This window comes from Hylobates moloch, unplaced genomic scaffold (assembly GCF_009828535.3).
Source record: "Hylobates moloch isolate HMO894 unplaced genomic scaffold, HMol_V3 SCAFFOLD_21, whole genome shotgun sequence".
NCBI classification, from domain to species: domain Eukaryota; kingdom Metazoa; phylum Chordata; class Mammalia; order Primates; family Hylobatidae; genus Hylobates; species Hylobates moloch.
The window spans coordinates 51,955,651-51,980,820 of record NW_026652296.1 but is presented as its reverse complement, the minus strand read 5'-3'; the positions used below and the strand labels follow the sequence as shown (position 1 = coordinate 51,980,820).

The following is a 25,170-nucleotide window of genomic DNA, read 5'->3' as shown; positions in this document are numbered from 1 at the left end:
TTTGGAATCGCTTCACATCCAACTCTCTGACCTTTGATATCCTTCCTATTGCCTCTGGGCCTTGTTAGAGTGAGGGAGGTTTTTCAGTTTCTATATAAGCGATGGAAGCAAACATGTTTTAAAATAATCCAATAAAAGCACCCATCTTATGAAAGGGACAATTGTTTGAAGACTGTTGACCTTACAAGAATTGGGCAAGGATTTGGCATCTTGAAAGTGTGCTTTGATACCAAAGAGTTGTTCTAGAAATGCCACTATGTCATTACTCTGTCAGTTACTCTTCAAGACACAATAGTAATGCATTGTTTTAAATCTTACTTGGCCCATCTGAATGTGGCTTTCATTTTTTCATTTTTGGAAATGTATTTCAGGAAGGATATATATGGTTCTTAAATAACATTTATATTCCATAGGAGCTCAAATAATGTTTAATCAAACTAATGTAAACTAAGAAGGCATCACAGAGATAAAACTAATATAAGATAAGAAAGCATCAGATAAATTACTGTTTCAGCCTCTGTATTTTACAGACAAGGATACTAAGACTCAAAGGGTTAAGGGGCTTCCTCAAGGTCACACACCTAGTTGGGACAGAGCTGGAGCTGGAATGCAGGTCTTCCATCTCCGATTGCCCTTCTCTTTCCATTCCAGCATGCTATATAGCTCATATTAATTTAATATTAATTGTGGAAACAGTGTAATATATAATCAAAGGCAGACTCATTTTTAAAAATGGTTAATTTACTTATAAAACTATAAACTTTGTATTTTTCTAATTCACTTTTCCAATGTCACAGTAGATTTCTTTCAAGTTGTGTGAATGTTATTGCTGGTATTTCTGATGTGAATGAAAGAGACTCAATTCCACTCTCCCTGCTGGTCTATCAGACAAAGCCAAAGACAGGATCTAATATTTACACTAGTTTTAATGTGCAGCCTCACTTACATAAACCAATTTGCACAGTAAATTTCCCATTATTTTAAGTAATAGTTAATTAGTAATGCCAAACCTGAGGAGGGGCCTGAAAAGGTGACATTTTTAATATAAGTTAACTGAGATTAAGGATTTTGTTTCCTTTTCCTTTCAGACTGGATGTATTTTTGTGCGTAAAAAAGACAAAGAGGAAGAAAGGTTTCGAGATTTTGAAAATAATGTGCATGTATAAAAAAATTAAATCAAACTCCCCAAACCTCGAATTCCACGCAATTTTTTTCTCACTATCTCTATTTTATTAGTTCCATCTCTGTGCTTACTTTAAGCTTTTGGACTTCAGGTGGAACAATTTTGGGCACATAAGGAGATAAATGACCTTGTGTGAGATTTGAGATTTATGTAGGTGACCGTTTTTTGACTAAAGGTTACTTTCAGATCATGGGGCAGTACCCCTGTGTGTATGAACACGTGAAGACTGTTGATTTCGGATATCCTTAAGCTTGAAAACTTGAGGAAGGATGTTTCATTTTCTCCTTCTATGGTCTGAGCTCAGTTCTAATATACATGTTCTTAGGCTTTATCCTCATCTTATGACTCCTGTATAATAATAGCAAAGATCTATTTATAAAAGTAGCTTGGAGAATTTTTAAATACAAGGAATTTTGATTAAATTGAAGAGCTCGTTGTGTGTGTATGTTTATTTTAATGAGAAAATAGTTTTAAAATAAAGAATGCCTCGAGTCCTTGAATTTTTGCCTGCTCATTTCCAAAGCACTTTGCCCATTTTTGCGAAGTCTCCTTTTACAATCCTCAGGCTTACTCCGTACTCAGCCTGAGGCAACCTTCGGAGAGCTTATTCAAGTGAAGATAAAATAAAAATCTTTCCTTTAAATAGTCCAATGATTAAGGCAAAATCAGGCTTCTAGAAAGAGCTTTCCCTCTTGACATATATGACTCATGTTGGCGATGTTTTGCCTAATAATTGTGGCAGGCAGTCCAAGGGCAAATGAAGGGCAAAGTACAGCGGGCTGGGCATAAGAGACAGGAGGACCTTATGAGCTGCCCAGAGGTCTCCTCTAAAGAGACAGTCTCTAGGGATAAGAACACCACGCACCTCGTGAGGACATGTCCAGGGTCAAGCCCCACCAGTGAGGACCTAGGTGCCAATCTGAACAGCCCTTACTAAGGGCCAGTGATCAGAGAGGGTCTAAGGAGAACAGAGGTTCAGGCCATAGAGGAGGTGTGGTTGGAATGTTTATTCTAGAAATTATTCATAGTCACAATCGAGGCTGTCAAACTTGGTAAAGAATGGAAACTCATTCTACAGGCCTGGTTTTAGCTTGCAGCAGGCAGGCAGCAGGGTATGAGTTGAGAACAAAACACTGTGAACAGCATTTCAGGATACTGGAGAGAGGAGCAGGTATACACAGAAATGGTACTAAAGTGTGCATTTGGGCCAGGCACAGTGGCTCACACCTGTAATCTCAGCACTTTGGGAGGCAAAGGCAGTGGATCACCTGAGGCCAGGAGTTTGAGACCAGCCTGGCCAACATGGTGAAACCCTGTCTCTACTAAAAACTCAAAAATTATCCGAGTGTGTTGGCACACACCTGTAATCCCAGCAGCTCAGGAGGCTGAGGCAGGAGAATCATTTGAACCCAGGAAGCAGAGGTTGCAGTGAGCCCAGATCGTGCCACTGCACTCCACCCTGGATGACAGAGTGAGACTCAAGAAAGAAAGAAAGAAAGAAAGAGAGAGAGAGACAGAGAGAGACAGAGACAGAGACACAGAGAGAGACAGAGACAGAGACACAGAGAGAGACAGAGACAGAGACACAGACAGAAGTAAGGAAAGAATGGAATGGAATGGAATGGAAAGGAAAGGAATGGAATGGAATGGAATGGAATGGAATGGAATGGGGAAAGGGAAAGAAGAAGGAAGGGAGGAAGGAAGGAAGGAAAGAAAGGGAAGGGAAGGAAGGGAAGGAAAGAAGTCACTGTGCTCCAGCCTGGGTGACAAAGACAGACTCTGTCAGAAAGAGAGGAAGAGAGGAAGAGAGGAAGGAAGGAAGGAAGTAAGGAAGGAAGGAAGGAAGGAAGGAAGGAAAGAAAGGGAAGGAAAGGGAAGGGAAGGGAAGGGAAGGGAAGGAAAGAAGTCACTGCACTCCAGCCTGGGTGACAGAGAGAGACTCTGTCAGAAACAGAGGAAGAGAGGAAGGAAGGAAGGAAGGAAGGAAGGAAGGAAGGAAGGAAGGAAGGAAGGAAGGAAGGAAGGAAGGAAGGATAAAGTGTGTGTTTGTATAAGAGAAGAGTCCATTGTCCTTTCTGCCTTGATTTGTTTTGGGGGTTGGTTGGGAGCTCCTCCATAGAGTAAGATATTCATACATTCATTCTTTACTGCTATATGCTGGACACTATAGTAGCAAGCAAGGCCCCAGCCTTCACAGAGGTCATCATACAGTGATGATACAGATAAACAAATAGCTGTTTCCCAGGTAGGGTGGTGAGTTCTTCAAAGAGGGGAAGCACAAGGTGCTTAAATGAAAATACAGAGTGGTGCCTGGCCCAGTTTCTTTAAATAATAACCAGTAAGTTTAGGGGAGTAAATAACCAGTGAGTAAATAACCAGTATGTAAATAACCAGTAAGTTAGTGAATGAGAAGAAAAGAGAAATGTGCAAAATGCTCAGTACTGGAGGGCAAGGAATCAATTCTGATAAATACAGAGAGGAGAATGTAAAAGGAAAGGTGGCGAGGGAAGATGCTGCTTTCTAGTGCGGGTGAGGACACATTTCTTCTAGAATCCTTGTGTTTTAACATAATCTTTCTCCTCAGCTCATTTGTCAATTGCAGTTCTTTACATTTAAAGGAATTTGCTGGTTGACTCTTATCCAATATTTTTTCTTGAGTTCTTAGGAGAAATATTAGCATTCATAGCTTGTAGTTAACAGGGAGCATAAAGGTTTGGGCCAAAAGAGGTAACTGCTTGAAGTTATTTAAGTGACTGCGAAGTCTACACTGCAGATTAAAGGGATGTTGTGTTGGCTGAGTGTTTGGTTATGACTCAGTCACCCTTTATTTACTTTCTTCAAGTTGCCTGTCATTCTTAACTGGTTTCTTCTTACTTAACTCTTAAAGATGAGGCTTGAAAAAAAAAATGGTTGAGAAAATTACTCATTTACTTCAGGCTCTCAGCATCCACTCTTGGTCTTGGATGGAAAGCAAGTACTGGCCTTCAGAGTCTCCGTAGGCTCAGTTTTCCATGGACTTCCTGAGAAAAGCGTGCATTCTAGACAAATGGACTGTCTTTCTTACCCAAGCTTTAGTTCCAAATACCTAGCCAGCTTCTTTTCCTGGTCAATTGCGCTGGGCTGGATAAAGATTTAAAGACCATTTTCCTCTTCCCCCTTTTTTCCTTTTTGCTGGAGACTTGATCTAAGGCTGTTTTCTCAAACTTTAGCTTACATTGCAATCACCTGGGTAGCTGGATACCCCATGGATTCCTGGACCGCACCCGCAGACTTTCTGATTTAGGTCTGGATGGGGCTTGAGATTTTGCATTTCTAAGAAGTCCCAGGTGATGTTTGCTGTCAGGGTACCATACTTTAAGAACCAATAATCTAAGGCAAATCCAGGGACCTAAAGATTCTCTAGTCTTTCCCCTATGCTTCCAGCTTGAGTTCCCATCTTGGCTAAAAAGAAATAACTCAAAGAGTATTCCTGCAAAGAAGAAACTTAAGCTGAGGAAGAGGTCAACCTAAGCTTCCATTCTCATAGTCCCCACTCTGGAACCCCAGGACTTTTTAAAGACTAGGGTCCTCTGTGACCAGGAAGCCTTGGGTTAAGAACACCTTGAAAGATCCAGGAGAGACCAGTATGGAATCCGTGACCTCTACCTAAAACTGTACTTAATTTGTGCATATTGCCCTTTTGTTTTCTATTTTCTGAGACCTTCTCAGAACTACTACTGTTAGAGCAAAAAGGACTGAACTCTCCCTGAAAATTGTTGCATATGGCTAGCACCTCCTACTAAGGGAGAAGTTGTTGCTTTCCTGCACGGTAAAGTATAGACATCCACCATGTATTCTGTTAGTCCTGTCCTTGAAAGCAGTGACAAGTTCTACTTTTGAGAGAGGGAAAAAACTGTTACTATACAGTCTTTCATTTACAAATATCCCAGGGTGCTCTACTCCTCTTATTTCTCAGAATTTTTATATTCTTTAGGGCTGATGATAGCTCTGTTTATGTTAAATTCTCAGTAGTAATAAAATACCCTCTGCTCTTTGCTGCCCCTTTGTAAGAACAGAAATACTTTATTTCAGAGGCATAAAAGATAAGAAACAAGATGACTTTTGTATAAGGTGTAAGGAAGAGATCCAGTTTCAGCTTGCTACATATGGCTAGCCAGTTTTCCCAGCACCATTTATTAAATAGGGAATCCTTTCCCCATTTCTTGTTTTTGTCAGGTTTGTCAAAGATCAGATGGTTGTAGATATGCGGCATTATTTCGGAGGGCTCTGTTCTGTTCCATTGGTCTATATCTCTGTTTTGGTACCAGTACCATGCTGTTTTGGTTACTGTAGCCTTGTAGTATAGTTTGAAGTCAGGTAGCATGATGCCTCCAGCTTTGTTCTTTTGGCTTAGACCTAAAACCATAAAAACCCTAGAAGAAAACCTAGGCAATACCATTCAGGACATAGGCATGGGCAAGGACTTCATGTCTAAAACACCAAAAGCAATGGCAACAAAAGCCAAAATTGACAAATGGGATCTAATTAAACTAAAGAGCTTCTGCACAGCAAAAGAAACTACCATTAGAGTGAACAGGCAACCTGCAGAATGGGAGAAAATTTTTGCAATCTACTCATCTGACAAAGGGCTAATATCCAGAATCTACAATTAACTCAAACAAATCTACAAGAAAAAAACAGCCCCATCAAAAAGTGGGCAAAGGATATGAACAGACACTTCTCAAAAGAAGACATTTATGCAGCCAGAAAACACATGCAAAAATGCTCATCATCACTGGCCATCAGAGAAATGCAAATCAAAACCACAATGAGATACCATCTCACACCAGTTAGAATGGCGATCATTAAAAAGTCAGGAAATGGCCGGGCTCAGTGGCTCATGCTTGTAATCCCAGCACTTTGGGAGGCTGAGGTGGGCAGATCACGAGGTCAGGAGATCCAGACCATCCTGGCTAACACGGTGAAAACCCATCTCTACTAAAAATACAAAAAATTAGCCGGGCATGGTGGCAGGCGCCTGTAGTCCCAGCTGCTCAGGAGGCTGAGGCAGGAGAATAATGGTGTGAACCCAGGAGGCGGAGCTTGCAGTGAGCTGAGATCGCATGACTGCACTCCAGCCTGGGCAACAGAGCGAGACTCCTCAAAAAAAAAAAAAAAAAAAAAAAAAAAAAAAAAAAAAAAAAAGTCAGGAAACAACAGGTGCTGGAGAAGAGGATGTGGAGAAATAGGAACACTTTTACACTGTTGGTGGGACTGTAAACTAGTTCAACCATTGTGGAAGTCAGTGTGGCGATTCCTCCAGGATCTTGAACTAGAAATACCATTTGACCCAGCCATCCCATTACTGGGTATATACCCAAAGGATTGTAAATCATTCTGCTATAAAGACACATGCACACGTATGTTTACTGTGGCACTATTCACAATAGCAAAGACTTGGAACCAAGCCAAATGTCCAACAATGATAGACTGGATTAAGAAAATGTGGCACATATACACCATGGAATGTTATGCAGCCATAAAAATTGATGAGTTCATGTCCTTTGTAGGGACATGGATGAAGCTGGAAACCATCATTCTCAGCAAATTATTGCAAGGACAAAAAACCAAACACTGCATGTTCTCACTCATTGGTGGGAATTGAACAATGAGAACATATGGACATAGGAAGGGGAACATCACACACCAGGGGCTGTTGTGGGATGGGGGGAGGGGGGAGGGATAGCTTTTGGAGATACACCTAATGTTAAATGACGAGTTGATGGGTGCAGTACACCAACATGGCACATGTATCCATATGTAACTAACCTGCACGTTGTGCACATGTACCCTAAAACTTAAAGTATAATAATAAAAAAAAGAAGATGACTTTTACTCTGGAGCCTATTTATAATATGTCAAAACAAATTTTACTAAAATAGATTTATTATTCATGAAAGAGAAAAACCCAGTTAGATTATATATTCCTTTCCTCAGGTTTCTATATCCCGCCCCCTCCACACACACACACACTATATATATTTTTTTCTAAAGGTTGATATATCTTGCATGCTATCAAAAAATTTCTTTCTAGCAGTCACTTCTGTAATTCACTACTATAAAAATGATTAATATGTATGTACATGTGTTCTCACTCATAAGTGGGAGCCAAGCTATGAAAATGCAAAGGGATAAGAATAATATGGTGGACTTTGGGGACTCATGGGAAAGGGTCAGAGTGGGGTGAGGGATAAAAGATACATTGGGTACAGTGCATACTGCTTGGGTGATGGGTGCACAAAATCTCAGTAATCACCACTAAAGAATTTATTCAGGTAACCAAACACCACCTATTCTCCAGAAACCTATTGAAATTTTAAAAAGATTAATATACAAACTATCTTCTGTTTCTGAAAGATCAAAATACTGTTAAGCCAGGGGTGGATTTACTAAGCACTTAAGAACATGACCCCTCAGAGGACATCACCGGTAGATAGGCCCCACTTCTGCCACTGAGCCCTCCTGTACCATTATCACTCCCTAGCTTGAACCCTCACCTGCACCAATCTAAAGTTGAATGACAAGGGATTCTCAGGCTGGAAAACCTCAGTCATGGACAACTATGTACTTTAATACAATTTCAGCTCCTTGATGTGTTCTAGAGGATTTTCAGATGTCATTTCCAAGGGAATTGCTACGGGCAAACAACCAACATCCAAACAATCTTTTGAAACAGCTCAGTTATTCTCTTAGGAAGCTGTTGTACTTCATTGTATTCTAACTTCTTTGAAACTGATTATTGCAGATTGAATTAAATTGCCAGGGCTCAGAACACAATACCTGAAAACATGGCGCCTTGACATACTGAGTATTTTGAAATAAAGGAAATTGAGACAACTGCAGAAGCTGGAAGGTCAATCTCTGACCTTCTTTCCTGAGACACCTTCATGTGACAGGTGTCCCACTTTATGCCTGGAGGAAAGGAATGATAACACAAAGATACCAAGCAGAATCTGAAGAGACCTTTCTCAGTTCCCCCCAGTTCATGACCATTATATCATACCCACTTCTGTCTAATCGTGCTTCTATACGACTATCCATTCTTTATCAAAACGAAACATAGAAATATACAATTATCTCAATTTCTGTGTTTGTTTCTGAAGGCTCCTGTGTCACATAAAACTTACATTAAATAAATCTATATGTCTCTCTTGTTAATCTGTCTTTTGTTATAGAGGGTCTCAGCCATGAACTTTTTGATGGATGAGGAAAGATATTACTTTTTCTTCCCTAGAATATATTGACAGTTATTCATTATATTTAAATTAAGCTGGATCTCTAAATACTCCAGGCAACTAAGCATATTTTAGACATGTTTTGTAAAATCCTGATAGATTGAAACCTATAACATGATCACAAATGTCATCTAATAAATTTATAAACCTGGATCTTCACCCCAGCTAACTAAACATATTTTAGACATGTTTTGTAAAATCTTGATATAATGGAACCAATAGCATGATCACAAATGTCACCTAATAAATTTATAAAGGCAATACACTTTAGTATTTTTATTCATCTATTTTTAATTATTAAATTTTAAGGGAGTTACACTTGCCCCTCAATTATGATTAATATTGAAGTACTAGAGGCAGGGACAAATAGCGAATGCTTGCTTTCTGTTTTTATTTTATTCCTATGCAATTTGTGTTCTTTTTTAATACACTCCAGGAAATTGTTTTTAATCATGTGATGCTTTATAATAGATAAATCATAGCAAAGGCCATAGATTTCTTGTAGTCCAGAATTCATTAAAGTCTAATTCCAGTACCATCACAATCAGTTTTTTCCCAAATATAAGTATTGCAGAGGTTTCAGTTAACATTCGTTTTAGTCAGTATATTAAGTAACTCCTTACTAAGTAATGAATAAGGATCAGTCATAACTGGGATGTGTGAAGGCTCCCATTGTACAGTGAAGGTTTTAAATTCTGAAAGGGAAGGACAGCATTTTACAGCTTTATGTATTTATCTCTTCCTGTTATTTGTTCTTGCCCAGATTTCTGCTAGAAAACATAGACATTATTTTAAGACTAATTTATATGAAAAGAAACAAGTTTTAAAATTGTATCCTCCATTTGCTTTAGAAAATAGTTTTTCTGGAATATAAAAATTATAGTCACTATGAATATTTTAAAATATAGGAAAGTATTAAAGAAAAGAAAATTACCTAAAATTACGTCAGCTAGCTGTAACTACTATTTGTTTTGGTATATGTCTTGCTAGTTTTTCCCATTGTAAAGCAGTGTACATATGTAAGCAATATGTGTATAATATGTAACATAAACATTTGGATCAGACTCTTGTGCAATTTTATAGCCTGTGGTTATTTTTTTTCTTAACTGTATGTTAAGAGCATTTGTCTTTGCTTCACAAGAGTTGTGAATATTTTTAGAAACTCTTCTAAGTTTGCTATTGTTAAGCAAATAACTATTCCTTTAAAGTACTATTTTTTTTTTTTTTTTTTTTTTTTGAGACGGAGTCTTGCTCTGTCGCCCAGGCTGGAGTGCAGTGGCGCGATCTCGGCTCACTGCAACCTCCGCCTCCCGGGTTCATGCCATTCTCCTGCCTCAGCCTCTCTGAGTAGCTGGGACTACAGGCGCCCGCCACCACGCCCGGCTAATTTTTTGTATTTTTGGTAGAGACGGGGTTTCACCGTGGTCTCGATCTCCTGACCTCGTGATCCGCCCGCCTCGGCCTCCCAAAGTGCTGGGATTACAAGCGTGAGCCACCGCGCCTGGCCCTAAAGTACTATTTTTAATGGGGACAATATTTAAGTACTAGAGTGTGTTTAATCAATTGCTTAGTGATGATTATATAAGGCCAATATTTTTCTACCATAAACAGCACAACAGTATTCTTGTACATAGATTTTGTACACATTTACATAGGATAAATCCTACTGGTAGAATTACTAGATAAAAGAGTATGGATATTTCAAGGCTATAGAAATGTATTACAAAATTCTTTTTTTACCAGATAGATAAGAATGCCCTTACCCCATCCCTCAACAGCATTGCATATTATCATATTTTTCTTCCTGTACTCTTTATATGTTTTTTGAAAAGGTTATTTAATGGCTTGATAAAAACGGAGGTATTTTTGCAAATGGGGAAAGTTATCCCTAATGATACAATATATTAATGTCAAATTAGATTCTTACTTGAGGTAAAGCCATTTATTTAAAAGCCCTGGATGATCTGATGACAGCTTGTTGATATGTTTTTAGAAATATAAGGATATCTTATTTAAAGATTGAAGAGCAAGGCACTGAAATATGTGTGATAGATTCAACTAATTTACTTTTGGTCAGTGGAAATTTTTTTTTTTTTTTTTTTGAGACGGAGTCTCGCTCTGTCGCCCAGGCTGGAGTGCAGTGGCGCGATCTCGGCTCACTGCAAGCTCCGCCTCCCGGGTTCACACCATTATTCTCCTGCCTCAGCCTCTCCGAGTAGCTGGGACTACAGGCGCCCGCCACCACGCCCTGCTAATTTTTTGTATTTTTGGTAGAGACGGGGTTTCACCGTGGTCTCGATCTCCTGACCTCGTGATCCGCCCGCCTCGGCCTCCCAAAGTGCTGGGATTACAAGCGTGAGCCACCACGCCCGGCGGTCAGTGGAAATTTTATCTCAACTCTCTATGTTCTAGAAAACAACCTTGGTTGTGCCATCATGAGGTCATTTAAGGTCATGGGTTATTTGGTTTAATGGGATTTGTATGGTTGGATGGGGAAGGGATTAATTTGTTATGGAAAATTTTTTTGTCATAAGGTTGAAGTTAAAAGTTGCACTTAATAAAATTTATAACTGAGTCATGGTACATTTATTCACTTGAAAGCTATATGTTATCAAGTAGAAGCAAATGCTTTTCCAGATGAATTCATTTTTTCACAAATAGGAATAAAAAGTGAAGAATACCTTGTTTGGCTTTGGGGAAGCTGCAGGATTTGAAGTTTGTATTTATTGCTAAGATGCAAAATTGTTACAAGACTTTTGGAACCCGGGGAAGAGAATGCAGAAATAATGTCATTGGTCCTCAAAGGGGCTTTGGAACGGAAGGACAGGAATGATCTGAATTCATTTCTAGATGAAGTTTATTCTGTACTTTTCTTTCTGTCTTCCTCTGATGATTCAGTTGAACACACATATGTTGAATGACCATTCCCTTCAAATCAGGGCAGTCTCTACTGCATTCCAAACTTATTTGGCAACTTTTTAGTTCTTTTAGGAAAGGTGTTCAGCTTCAGGGGGCCCAATATATTCATTTTCTGGGCTACTATAAAAAGTTAGCACAAACTAGTGGCTGAAAGTAACCAAAATTTATTCTGTCACAGTTCTGGAGGCCAGACGTCTGACATCAAGGTATTTTCAGGGCCACATTTCCTCCAGGCTGTGGGGAAGAACCCATTCCTGGCCTATTTCACCTTCTGGTGACTGCCAACTCTTCTTGAACTGTGGCTACATCACTCTAATCTCTGCCTCCGTAGTCGCATTTCCTCCTCCTCTTCGGCTTGTGTCAAAACTTCCCTTGCTTCCCTTTTATAAGGACCTTTAGGGCCCACCTGGATGATCCAGAATAATCTCCCCATCTCAAGATTTTTCACTTAATCTCATCTGCTAAGTCCCTTTTTGCCCTGTAAGGTAACATTCATGAGTTGCAGCAGTTAGGAGGTGGGTATATTTTGGGGGCCATTTATTCAGCCTACCATACCCAGGTACCTTAGATATGCCTGGTTTCACATACTGCCGTCTGTTCACTCTATACCAGAACATGAGGCACATGTCCAGAGACAAAAAATTCCTTGTGAAAGTACTGACCTAAACTGGTCTAGGTTGGGGGTGGTGGTGAGGGAGGGTGAGCAGCACTGACTCTAAAGTTGATCCAGCACATCTGAGATAGGTGGTCTGGTAATTCCTGAAGACCACCTTATAGGTCTAGCAAGGAAGATAAGACAGCAGGTTTAAAGACTCAGGACAGAGTAGGCCAAGAAAACCAAATCTCTTCCTTGGTTCACCCCAGCTGAATGGATGGAAGGCCATCTTTATGGGTAATGCACGTGTCCTACTTGAATATTTGGCCCCTCGACAGCCCACCTCAGCCCCCTTGTGTTCCTCCTAACTCTGCCAGTTTCTTATTATCATCTTTAGAAGGAGCTTTTGCCACTTGCTCTGGAACAAGACCTTCTAGGACTCCCCTTCTTTCTTGTCCCCCACTTCCAAAGTTTCTTGCAGTCCAGGGAGTTTTTCCTCTGCCCCAGTGCAATAGCTAATCCGATCCAGTTGCACAAGGATCTAGAACAATGCGACTATTTAAAAGCCTTCTGGCCTCCTTCCAGTAACTGCTCAATATGTTTACACTGCAAGAGGTTTCGGGCTGTCTATTCTTTGACAATGTAAATTCTCTTTCACTTCCCATGTTCCTCAAGGAGAAGGTGGATCCTTTCCTGTGGGCTCTGCATGGTGAGATGATGCCATTCTAGGACGTGGAGGAGACAATTAAACCTTGAAATATCTTGTAAGTGAGGTCTTGGAAGGCAAGCTAGAGAATTTGAGAAAAGGAACTTTTGGCATGGTACAGTCAAAGCCTTTTTTTTTTTTTAAACCAGTTGGCTGTGGGTGGGGATTTGAAATAATTGCAATAAGAATGTAGTTATAGGGTGGCCAGTTCCTCCCCTCTTTTAAAAAGAAGTAACTGTCCCTTTAACATTCTCTGCAGTCACTGGGACTATAATATGTACCTTCATTTGTTCCCATTTTAAATCAATTATCTGGATCAAACTATTGTGAAACAGGATTGGCTGGGTCAACATTTTCTAGTCTGTAGGTCACCATTGTACCATGTATGTAAAATAAGCCAGCTAGTGCCCCTGATGCCAGGCCCTAGGAAGTTTTCCACAGATAGCACAAAGAACAGCCTCGACCACAGCCACCAGTTTCAAATTGGGAACACTCAGGATACTCCAACATCATTTTGCCAGAATACCTCTTACCTTGTTCTCAACCCCAATGCTCTGAAGGAATAAGCGATGAAATGAACTTTCACCTCCACTGCAGAAGAGATTAAGGTCAAAATTACCCTCCTCCTTCACCCCCAAAGTTCTTCATATAGTGAAACTATTGTGATGAAATTAGTACCCAAGGTAGAGATGAATATTTTAGTAGTTAAGAATAGTAGTGAGGTCTGAGAAACATCATATACTGGGTACTCATGTTGATGGTGGGAGAACCAGAGTTAAACCAATGAAAGATGATGCAAACTGTAAAAAGCTTTTTTTTTTCATTTTTATTTTTGATATAAACTGTTTGTATCCAAAGCCTCTTGTTGATTTAAAATGAAACCAAAGGGACGAATTAAAAGGGGTGGTTGTCAGGAGTGAGACAATCATAGAACACATAAAATTCTGCAGAAAAGAGATGTTTTGCCCACCATTCTTCACAGCCTGGCAAACTGGGGTGGCCACCATGTTGTTTTTTAATCTATTTTTCAAGCTAACACTTAGCTCCCTGTAGTTGGTTATTAAGGGGTGTCTGTGGGTCTGTTTTTCTCTGCAGATCTGTTTTATAGCATAGAAGGCATGAATGCACATCATCTACCTCAGAAGCTTGTTTCTAAGCTTCTTGGGTAGAAGCTTTGTGGTTATGTGTGTACATACATACTATATTCACCAAGCTATGCAAAAGATTTCAAAGTCAAACTTATTTCTTCTGTGTAACTGATAGAAGGCTTTATATACTTTGATTATCATCTCCACATTCCCCCTACCCTCAGCCTTTGGTAACCACTGTTCTACTCTCTGCTTTTATGAGTTCAACTGTTATAGATTCCACATGTAAGTGAGCACATGGATATTTGTCTTTCTGTATTTGGCTTATTTCACTTAGCATAATGTTCTCCAGTTCCATCTATGTTGTCACAAATGACAGAATTTCTTCCCTTTTTTAAGGCTGAATAATATTTCACTGTGTATAATACACCACATTTTCTCTATGCTTTCATTTGTTGTTGGATACTTGGGTTGATTCCATAACTTGGATATTGTGAATAGTGCTGCAGTGAACATGGGAGTGCAAATATCTCTTTGACCTACTGATTTAAAATCTTTCCGGTAAATACCCAGAAGTGGGATTGCTGGATCATTTATTTCCTCAAAAAACTAAAATTCCATTTTTAGTTTTTTGAGGCACCTCCATACTGTTTTTGACAATGGCTATAGTACTTTAAGCCAAATGTATTTTAACTTTGAAAGACGTATACTTTATTTAGCTTTTAAAATACTCTGATTAAAGCTATACACAGTATTCTCTTAGAATGTTCACATTCTCCTTCTTTAATTGTATCCCACTTTTCATTGTAAATGTTGTGAGTTTGTGCTACAGCCACCTCCTCCTCATCATCCTCCCTTCTGCCCCCGCCTAAATCTCCCTCTCTCTATGTCTCTCACTCTTGCTCTCAGTACTTGCCAAATATATATCCAATTCAGAAAACAATTAACTTTTGCTTTTACTGATCATTGTTTTACTATTTTTATTTTTGGCTACATATTACATATCTATGTTTTGGTTTGTAATGCTCTCATCTTTTCTTTCTAAAAATTTTATAATTTCTGCTTAACTCAAGAATGAATTAGGGGTGTATATTTTTGTGTGGGGGGTGTGTGAATGTTTAATTTCCATGTATATAGATGTTGTACACTCTCTGTCATTGATTTATACGTTTCCTTATTGTTGTCAATGAGCATGACCACAATATTTTCTGCCTTTTGAAAAATGCTGAAATTTCCTCTAGGGCCTAATCGTGATCGGATTTTGAGATTGTCACATGTGTGTGGGTAGCCAAGGTGCAAAGAGGGAAAGAAAAAAATAATATATTTAGAGAGAGAATAAATATATTAAGAGACAGAATAAAGCTCATTAAGTACTGTTATTTAAATTATGTTACTTTGAGTTATTTAAGTTGTTTGTACTAAATTATTAAGTATGATATTCAGATCTTCAAGATTCTTACTTCTTTGTCTTCTTATTCTGTTAATTTCTGAGAATCATTGTCTCCTGTTTGTGACTTTGCTAATTTCTCCTTGTACTTTGTCAGTTTTCAAACATTTTGATGCTGTGTGGTCACGTGCTTAGATATTAATGGCAGTTAATATGATGCATTATTACTCTGTCTCTGCTTTTTCTCTTGAAGTCTGTTTTGTCTCATGTTATTGTTACACCTGTTTTCTTTTTTTCTTAACATGTGCCCATGGTATCTTTTTTCATCCCTGCATTTTCTTTCTTCTTTCTTTTTTTTAATTTTAGTTCTATCTTTTTTTGTTTTAATTATACTTTAAGTTTTAGGGTACATGTGCACAACATGCAGGTTAGTTACATATGTATACATGTGCCATGTTGGTGTGCTGCACCCAGTAACTCGTCATTTAACATTAGGTATATCTCTAAATGCTATCCCTCCCCCTCCCCCCAACATCCCTGCATTTTCAAACTTCTTAGATAGTTTTCAAAATATTTCTGTAAACAACCATAATTTTACCTAATCTGAAAACCTCTTTTATAAGTGAATTTAACCAATTCGTGTTTACTATGCTTAGTGATGTGTCATTTTGTTTTGTGTTTTCTACTTATAATATGTTCCTGTCTTCTCTCCATTCTTTATCTGCTTACTTTTTAAAAGAGGCTCAAGTTTCTTTTGCTATTTCTCCCCTGCTAATCATTTGGAAGTTATATTTTTTAATTTTAATTTTCTATACGAGAACTCTTAAATTCATAGCACCCATATGTAAACTTCTATTTTCCTACTAATGTCTAGTTTTTAGTATCTCTGTTCCCCTCCCAAAATGGTTTTACTTCCCTTTGTCTCAAACTTCGTTCCTCCAACCACCTCGCTGGCCACAACTCATATATTGATACAATCTAGGATTTGGGTTGGCTAATTTTTAAATATATTTTTTCTTTTCTACTTTTTTGGCATAGTACAATAAGACTTGAGAGTAAGCCTATTGTTTCTTTTTACTTTATTTTTCTTAACATTATTTCCCATATCTCTCTTATTTCTCTATTTATTTTCCCCTGACAGAGTATATAATACATTAAATTTTTCAGAGTTGATTACTAAATCGTTCTTATTACTTACAAGTCTGTAAATAACTACATTTTTCTCCTAAAGTTGAAACAGTATTGAACACAGAATTTTAAATCCAAAATTATTTTCCACAGAACTTTAAAATTGTCTTACTGCATTTAGTGTTGTGGATGATGTACCTGATATCAATCTCATTGTGATTTACCTCTAGATTATCTTTTCTCTTCCTGCATCTTTGAGAGATTTCATAATTTCTGCATATTTTGTGTCTTCAGTGTCACCATGAGGTATATTTGGGGGTGTATATCTTTTTCCCCCACTTATGCTACGTGGAATCAGTGGATTTTTTCACTTTGAGGACTCAAATATTCAGGTTTCAGAAACGTTCTTCTACTGTTGTTTTATTTCCATCCCTCCACTGTCTCCATATAAGGTTGTTAAACTTTTCCTTTCTATTTTCTATATCTCTAACTTTTTCACCCAGGCTGGAGTGCAGTGATGCTATCTTCGTTCACTGCAACCCCCGCCTCCTGGGTTCAAGCAATTCTCCCTGCCTCAGCCTCCCGAGTAGCTGGGATTACAGGTGGCTGCCATCACGCCCAGCTAATTTTTATACTTTTTAGTAGAGACGGGGTTTCACCATGTTGGCTAGGCTGGTCTTGAACTCCTGACCTCAGGTGATCCACCCCGCCTTGGCCTCTCAAAATGCTGGGATTACAGGCGTGAGCCACCGCGCCCGGCCTGGTGTTGCATTTTTAAGAATTCCTTGGCTCAACACTTCATCTGAGTTTTCTTTACAATTCAGCTCATCTATTAAGTTTTATTTCAACAATCTTGTTTTAAATCTGTAGTATCTGTAGTTAATTATATTTTAGGAACAGAATATACTCTCTCTTCCCTCTGAAAAAATCAGTATGCTGAAGTCAGGTCCTGTTTTTCCTGTTCACTCTCTTTCCTTGGGTGTAAGTTTTACTTGATGTGTTTGGTGTTCTTCCATGTTCTTTGCATTGCTTAACTATTTGGTGACTCTTTGTTGTATGCTTCCCTGTCATGCAAGATGTTTGGGTTGTAGTTATTGCATACATACCATGGTGCATGTTGCCAACAAGGATGGGTAAAAGGAATGCTGAGTTCTTCCTAGTGGCAGGGAGCCACCCTGAACAGTGCCTAGCCTCTCTTTAAATGTCCTACTCACTGTCTATGATAAAACTGTTGCAGGGCTTTTCCTTAGTTCAGCTAAAAATGGGGTTCTTTGTCCCACGGCCATGAAAATTCAAGCTCACAGACAATTTAAGTGGTGAGTAAGACAGGGTTTCATTGGGTAAAAAGGAAGAAAAGGGAGGCAACAGGGACTCTTGCAAGCCCAGAATCCCTGCTAGAGGGCTTCCTTCCAGGCCATTGGAATCCCACGTTCCACACAGGAGGAGGAGGGGCCAGACTCCTCTCTCTGCTACAAATATTGTGAAGATCCCGAGGCCCCACCTCAGTGGGCAGGCTGGCTGGAGTTTCTCCAGGGACCCCCTATGAGCTGGCTGTCTCAAAACCAGACCTTCTCTTGTTCCTCCACGTGGCCCAAGGGGTGAGGAACGAAGTGGTAGGGGAAAGAGAGCCTAAGAGAGGGCTAAAGAGAGGACAAAGAGCTATAAAAAATTCTGGCTATTCCTACATGATTCTGCAACTTATACCCTGTGGGCTCCTCCTGCCCTATGTTCACCTTCAAGCCCATAGTGCCCTTAGCTATTTACAGCAGGCCTCTCTTATGTATCGATTTTGGTCTATGGTTTCCTTATTTTATCTGGTGCCTTCAGATTTAAATATATATATATATGCACATCTTGTTATTTTGTAGGATTTGGAGAGGGAATGGAAACTTCCCAGATGATCACCTCTGGTATTTCTTGATTATGGTGTCTCCAGGTTTAGAGAAAAGAAAGCAAGTTGAGGGGTCAGACAAAGGGAAGAAGAAAAAAACGTATTCCACATATTTAAAGAAAATCTTCTGCAAACACAGAAATGCAAAGTGATTAAGCATCCTCAATTGTTTTTTCATTTTATATACTAATGAGCTATTCTTTTTCATTGTAGGTCTTGAATATAATCATGGCCAAACCTTATGAATTTAACTGGCAGAAGGAAGTTCCTTCCTTTTTGCAAGAAGGAGCAGTTTTCGACAGATACGAAGAGGTAAAGAAGTGTTATTAATCTTTTTTCTCAAAACATTCTAATCATTATTAAATTTTAATTACAGTATTGAGTAAATATGCTTTGACATAAGTAAGAACATCTTTAGGATTTATAGGTTGGAGTTGTTGAAAAGAGGCAAGTTATGAGATAGGGTAATAATGATAATGATACTATACATTTTTGAGTGCTCACTATGTGCCAGATGACCTTCTAAACATTTTATGTGTATGATTTGTTTAATTTTTCACAACAACCTTATGAGGTTGTTGCTATTAATATTCTCAGTTTACAGATGGGTTTTATGTAGTAATGGTTTTTGCTTAATGCAGTGCTTTTGGCAGTCATTCTACTTATAACTTTGTATGTGTTATAAATGTAATAGTGATTGAACTTTGTGCCAGTCATTGCTTTGCTCATTTCATTGATACAAACCATTTTGACCAAAGCTTTGCATGCCTCTGATTCTATCATTTATTGTCTGTGCCCTTGCAAGGTGGTGATGACTCCAGACTTTCTATAGAGCAGGGGCTTTGGGCCACCAATCTGTTCAGAATGGCTGGGTAGGTGAATTAAAGCCTCATTTGCATTGTAAATGCATGGTTTTTCTTCTATTGTACTTGAATCTGAGGTGACTTTGGAAGGAGTGTATAATGAAATTGATGTTTCCTTTACCACAAAGTTGAATATAAAACATATTAAAACTTCATTTAGAGTCAGAGTTGGTTCCTTTCAAAATCAATGAAGTGTATGAAGTGGCTAATTCGCTGATCTTCCCAGAGGTCCAGATTTTTAGATGCAGAAACTAAGTCTTCTGTGAGCTGACATAGCTTAATACTTGTTGACTTGATATTTCTGCAGGGTGTATCATAGTACTCTCTAGATTTACAGGATAGTCACTTTTTAAGTAAACAAAATTGCGAATGCTAAGGATGAACCTAAAAATGGTCACTATTCCTTGTTTGGATTAAAATATTGAAGTGATAGCTGTTCATATGTCTGAAATTGAAATAGCAGTGGACTGCATTCTGCTGTAAGATGAAACAGAATAATATTCTGCCATCCAGAGACAAGCACTGTTAATTCTTTTGCAGTTTTCTTCTAGTCTTTTTTCATATTTGTTTTTCTTTTTTTCTCCCGTGGTTGAGATCATAGAGTAATATTTTTAAAATATAAAGCAGATCCCATTTCTCCTGTGTTTACAATGCTTCCATCACTTCCCATTGTAGCATAAAGGGAAGTTCACAGAATGAAATACAAGGCCTTCTATAGTTTGGCTCCTGCTTAATTACCTCACCTTCATTTCCCTCCAGTTTCCAACATACACTGTATGCTTCAACTATAGCAAACCACTTACAGTTTCCCCCATAAACTATTCTACTACACAGTTTGTTTATGCTACTCCCTCTTCCTGAAATGTATTTGTTCCTATTGGTTTGATTGGTGAACTCCTCTCATCGCAGAACCCAGAGGAGAAATCTCCACTTCTGTGATATCTTCCTTGACCCACTGAATAAGAGGCGATAACTTATTTTTTGCCACCACTAACCTACCCTTGCATATTTTACACTGCGTTCACATTTTATTTAATGTTTCTTTCTCTCAAACTATACTCTGAGTTTCTTGAAGTCAAGGATCGTATTTTACTTATCTTTTTCTCTCCAGGGACTAGCAGAATACCTGTAACCACCAAACTCTTTGTGGATGTCTAGCATCTAAAATGATTTTAGATCCAGTTGATTCCAATTCAGACTAATAATTCAGAGGAGGTAATTTTGAAGAGATTACATGCAATCATTGGTTCAGTATATCTCCTACTGTTACGTAAGAGAAAGCTATTGTAGAAAAAAGTACTTGACAAAAGTGAAATGTGATTTGATGAACCAGAGATTCATTTGAATCCTTCTTATTTCTTGTGATTTTTTTTGGTTATTAATCATCACAGCTCATATTAGGAAATACCGATCACCTGTGCTTTTAAAGGCATTTGCTTTTCCTCTGGATTCCTCTGCAAACTAGGCAACGTTAGAAGGAAAGAACCCTTGAACAAGTATTAAATACAATGTAACTAAGCTTTCAACTCTTTCAAGTGCTATTTTACTAGGATTTTGAGCAAAAACGTTTTAACTTTATAAAGTAAACATGTGTCTTCATGATAACATACCAAACTACAAAGCTGAAGAATATTTCAAGCTGGATGACAGCCAGTTTAAAAAAAAATTATTTCCCTCTCCTATAAGACTCAGTTCTTTAGAGCCAGAGCCATGAAAACATTTAAAGGCAACAACATGTAAGCAGAAAAGTTTCGTTTCTATGGTTGGTACATGAACAGCCATGAGGGATTACAGCTGAAAGCCAATGGGAGGAACAAGATTAGGAAAACAAAACCCAAGCATCCCTAAAGTGTCATAGCAAAGGTACCTTTTGTGAAGGGGCATAAATGCTGTCAGCACCATATGAATAACTAATGTTATCATCATGAACTCAAATAGCAGGTAAACATAAAATTATATTCCGTGTATTTGTTTAAAGAAAGCAGCTGGGCGCAGTGGCTCACGCCTGTAATCCCAGCACTTTGGGAGGCCGAGGCGGGCAGATCACTAGGTCAGGAGATTGAGACCATCCTGGCTAACGCACTGAAACCCCGTTTCTACTAAAAATACAAAAAAATTAGCCAGGCGTGGTGGCACATGCCTGTAGTCCCAGCTACTTGGGAGGCTGAGGCAGGAGAATCGCTTGAACCCAAGAGGCAGACGTTGCAGTGAACCAAGATCACGCCCCTGCACCCCAGCCTGGGTGACAGAGTGACACTGTGTCTCACAAAAAAAAAAAAAAAAGGAAGCAGGGAGTAAGCATTCACTAGGTGGAGGAAAAATGTTTAATAGCCACTGTTTTAAAAATAGTCAATAAATGTAGTAAGTGCAAATGCATTTAAAGTTTGTTTTATTATTTCTGCATTACTGAAGAATTATTTTTGAGGCAGCCAGATTTTTACAAATGACCTAAGTGGTAGGCTGTGTTGTAGCATCTGATTGTATTGCCATGACACTTCTAATTCTGTACTTCTCTAACTTTACTTGACTTACACGTTACTTAAATGCAAAATATATTTTGTTTCCTAAGTGATGCTTAATATTAAATCTTTAAAACAGAGATTCCTCTCTTGTGGAGGAGAGAAATAGCAGTGCTTTTAAAAATACGTGCAACCCAGCTATCTCTAACTCAACCAGCCCCCAGACTTTCCTATAATATCCACATCAAAGATCTGAAGAACCCATTCCCTGGCAGATCAGGGCCTTCCCAGTCTTTCCTAGAATTCCTAGGTGCTTATCCACTCTTGGTGATGACTTATGTCCTCAAATGCTTCGTTACCATTCAATTTCCAGGACTGTTGACTACTCCAATTTGTTTCCTTCCCTAAACCCATTTTAACATCAAATCCCAGAAACACAAGGATGTTGTATAAAGTAGACTTTTTACTGAAGATTTAGTGGCAGCAGAGAATTGCATCACACACCAGGACAACTTTAAGATTAAAAATCGGAGATCATGCTGAATAAATTTCATTAGCCAGCCCAGCCAGGGGTTTCTCTCTTTTTTTCGTCTTTGTCCCTCTCCTCCATCAGGGTGCATGTTCCTATTTCCTTTATTTTATTTTAATCACACTCAGAGTCTTTTTTCACTTTTCCACATGCTTTTTTCTTAACTGTTAAACGTTTTCTCTCTCTCAATCTAAAGAAGAAAACTTCAAAATTCAAGTCCCTCCTCATCCTGAGCTGTTTGGCTCCCCTTTCACCTCAAACTCTCCTACTCAGACTCTCCTGAGATCTTCCCTTTTGCATAAGCCTGAAAGTCAAAGTATGTCCTTAAAACAAACAAAATCTAAAAAGAGCTTTATTCTTAAGAAGGAGACTGCCATCATAGATAAGTGTTCACCAACAGAACTTTCCACAATGATAGAAATGGTCTACATTTGTGTTGCCGTTATGGCAGCCACATGTGGCTGTTCAGCACTTGAAATGTGGCTACTGGGACTGAGGGACTTAAGTTTTTAATTTTACATAATTTAAATTCAAATTTATATAGGTACATGGGCCTAGTGGCTTTCTTATTGGATGGCATAGATAATCAACTCAAACTACAACCAGATTTAAAAATTCCATTCTCCTTTCTTGACACTAAGAAACATTCTCAGTGCATTCCATTGGAATCTACAGAATTCATCAGCCAGTTCTCCTTAGTGGCAACCAGAGCAGGGGTTCAAATGTTTTATAGATGACTCAGCCACTGGCCCCGTCTTTCCCACATCATAAATCCCAGCTGGGGCTACCCCTTCTTCTTGCCCATCGGTCTTTCTTGTATCTGAGTCCAGCTGCCTAGATGGAGTCCCTTTTTCTAGCAAAGTCTTGGTCTTCTTGGTCTTTATCCTAGCCTCCCCACCTTCCACCGTATACTCTCACACACACACACACACACACACACTCACACACACACGGTGGAGGAAAACTGAGACAATTATTGCAGGTGTCAGGATCAAAGGAGTATCGAAGTGCAGGGTCAATACAAACCTAAAGTCAGGCACAGTGGGACAGGCTGACTTTGGCCTCTTTCCAAGGTGGTTCTGAAATCAAATTGTGAGCAGCCACACCATGAAGCTCAGAAAAGCTCAAGCAGCCTACACCTCACAGGCTGTTCATCAGCAAAGCAAGGCACTTTCTGAATACAATTTTCAAAAGAGTTAAAAACACAAGCCTCATATAAAGTATTTTGATTAAAAGATATATTTAACTAATCAGTGAGGACATTAGCAGGATGATAAAGCTAGTTCCAAGAGCACTTGAGGAAGAGAATTTTACATAGGAAAGGAAAGGAAAAGTGAAATAAGTTTTGTCAATTAGATACAAAACTGGCTAATGTCCTATAAGGCAATAAAACTACAACCTATTATAGATTTGCCTTTTTCTACTGGACACAAGTCATCTGCATCACTATAGAATAACAGCAGAAAAATGCTATCTATTAAACTTCAAAGAATCTAGGTCCTAAACAACAGTAAATAGTAGGTCAAACCAAAAATACATTTTTCTATAGAAGTAAATCATTCTTAGGTATGCCTCTTCAATCATGCTTTGACATAACAATGAAAAGAGGGATAGCCATCTTTGTATATTATTTTTTAGCTTTAGATAATTTAAATTAAATTGTAAAACAGTATCCAGATATACCTGTATTTACACTAAAAGATACTTACAAAGTCATCAAAATGATAATATCGTAATAATATTAGTTTTTCAACTGTTATAATCAACCTATTAGTTTTTCAACTTTTATAATCAACCTAAGGGTAGACAAAACATTTAATTATTTTTGACCAAGAATAACAAAAAAGCTGTTACCTTTATCTATTTAAAGTAAGGGTGCCAGACAGGTGCTGGAAATTAGACGGGACTTGGAGAAACAGAGGAAAGGCCAGAGGCTTTATACTCTCAGCAAGAGGGAAGGTTGCTAGTTGATGTACAATAGAGACTTGCATATACGATTTAAAGTATAAAAGTAGCCAATCACAAGCCAAAAATAAAATAATTTCAAATTTGGAGTTGGGGGAGAAAAAGTAGTGAAAATGCATTAAATGGAGTTAAATTGCTGTGTTTTTATCCCAAGAAACCTATTTCTGCATGTTCCCGGTGGATAATTAGTTTAGTTACTGGCTGTCTTGCCATGAGTCCTGTTTTCTTAAGCTCCTGTCTCTCTTTGAGTTGGACATACAGAACAGAAACCTGTTGGTGCCACTTTATTATGCACTGCAGTAAGTACTGGCTTCATAGTTTGGACGGCAGCTGTACTCACCACTATACCACCAACACCACTGGCTGGGGTTCTCAGTTTTAAACTCCAGGCTTTCAGTATGTGGCCCTGAAGCCCTTTCACTCTCACCCCTCCACCTTCTTCCACTTGCATATTGTGATGAGAAAGGTGGTAGAATGATCTCCTTGTGGTGTAAGAGGAGAGGAAGGGGCAGCAGGGCTGGGGGACTGACCCCAGAAGCCTTAATGAGGAGGCCCCTTTCAGGCTGAGTCTTGATAGGTGAGTCAGTCAACCACTCAAAGCATAGCTAAGAGGAAGGGAGAGGCCAGGGCTTCTGCAAGGGCATGAGTATGACAGCACATTCTATTGAGGGGGTAAGGGGATTGTCTAGCTAGGGCAGAGGGTAGGGCAGTGGAGTACACGGGTGAAGGCACAGAGACGGCCAGTGTCCACACCATCAGTGGGTTTGCTTTCCAGCCCAGGGCATTGGCATTTGATTCTGAAAGCTCTAGGGAACCTTTGATGGGGTTTCAGCAGGGCAGTGATCAGTTCTGGATGACCAGTGACAAGTGGATGTGGCTGGATTCCTTGTGGGAGTAGTCTGGGGGGTAGTGTTGGGCTTGAAGGACTTAATGGACAGTCAATCACACATATGGAGAAATATGGGAGGATTTTGAGTATAGGAATAAATGAGAAGATTTTTCTAACCTGGTGGATGTAGAATATGTGAGAGAATAAGTGTAGAATGAGGTTGGAATTTCTAGCACAGGAACTGGACAGCTCTGATGCAAGGTGGAGGGAATGCCAGAGAAGGGGGTACGTGTATGGATGCATTTATATTGTTTCTTTCTGAAATGATGAATAACCAAAAGGAAAAATGATATC

The 25,170-nt window shown here is 38.9% G+C and overlaps 1 protein-coding gene across 18 annotated transcripts in view; it reads left to right on the top strand.

Annotated features, from left to right (window-relative positions):
* Window positions 1-25,170, top strand: part of PLCB4 (phospholipase C beta 4) — a 411,579-nt gene that overhangs the window by 222,713 nt on the left and 163,696 nt on the right. For 17 of the 18 annotated variants that reach the window (XM_032142697.2, XM_032142694.2, XM_058432941.1 and 14 more), the window contains one exon: window positions 18,385-18,483. In XM_032142697.2, coding sequence (XP_031998588.1) covers window positions 18,400-18,483 — 84 coding nt within the window. In that variant the 5' untranslated portion in view covers window positions 18,385-18,399. Of the gene's footprint in view, window positions 1-12,720; window positions 12,736-18,384; window positions 18,484-25,170 lie in introns of those variants that run through there. The other variant, XM_058432938.1, reaches the window with a different exon arrangement.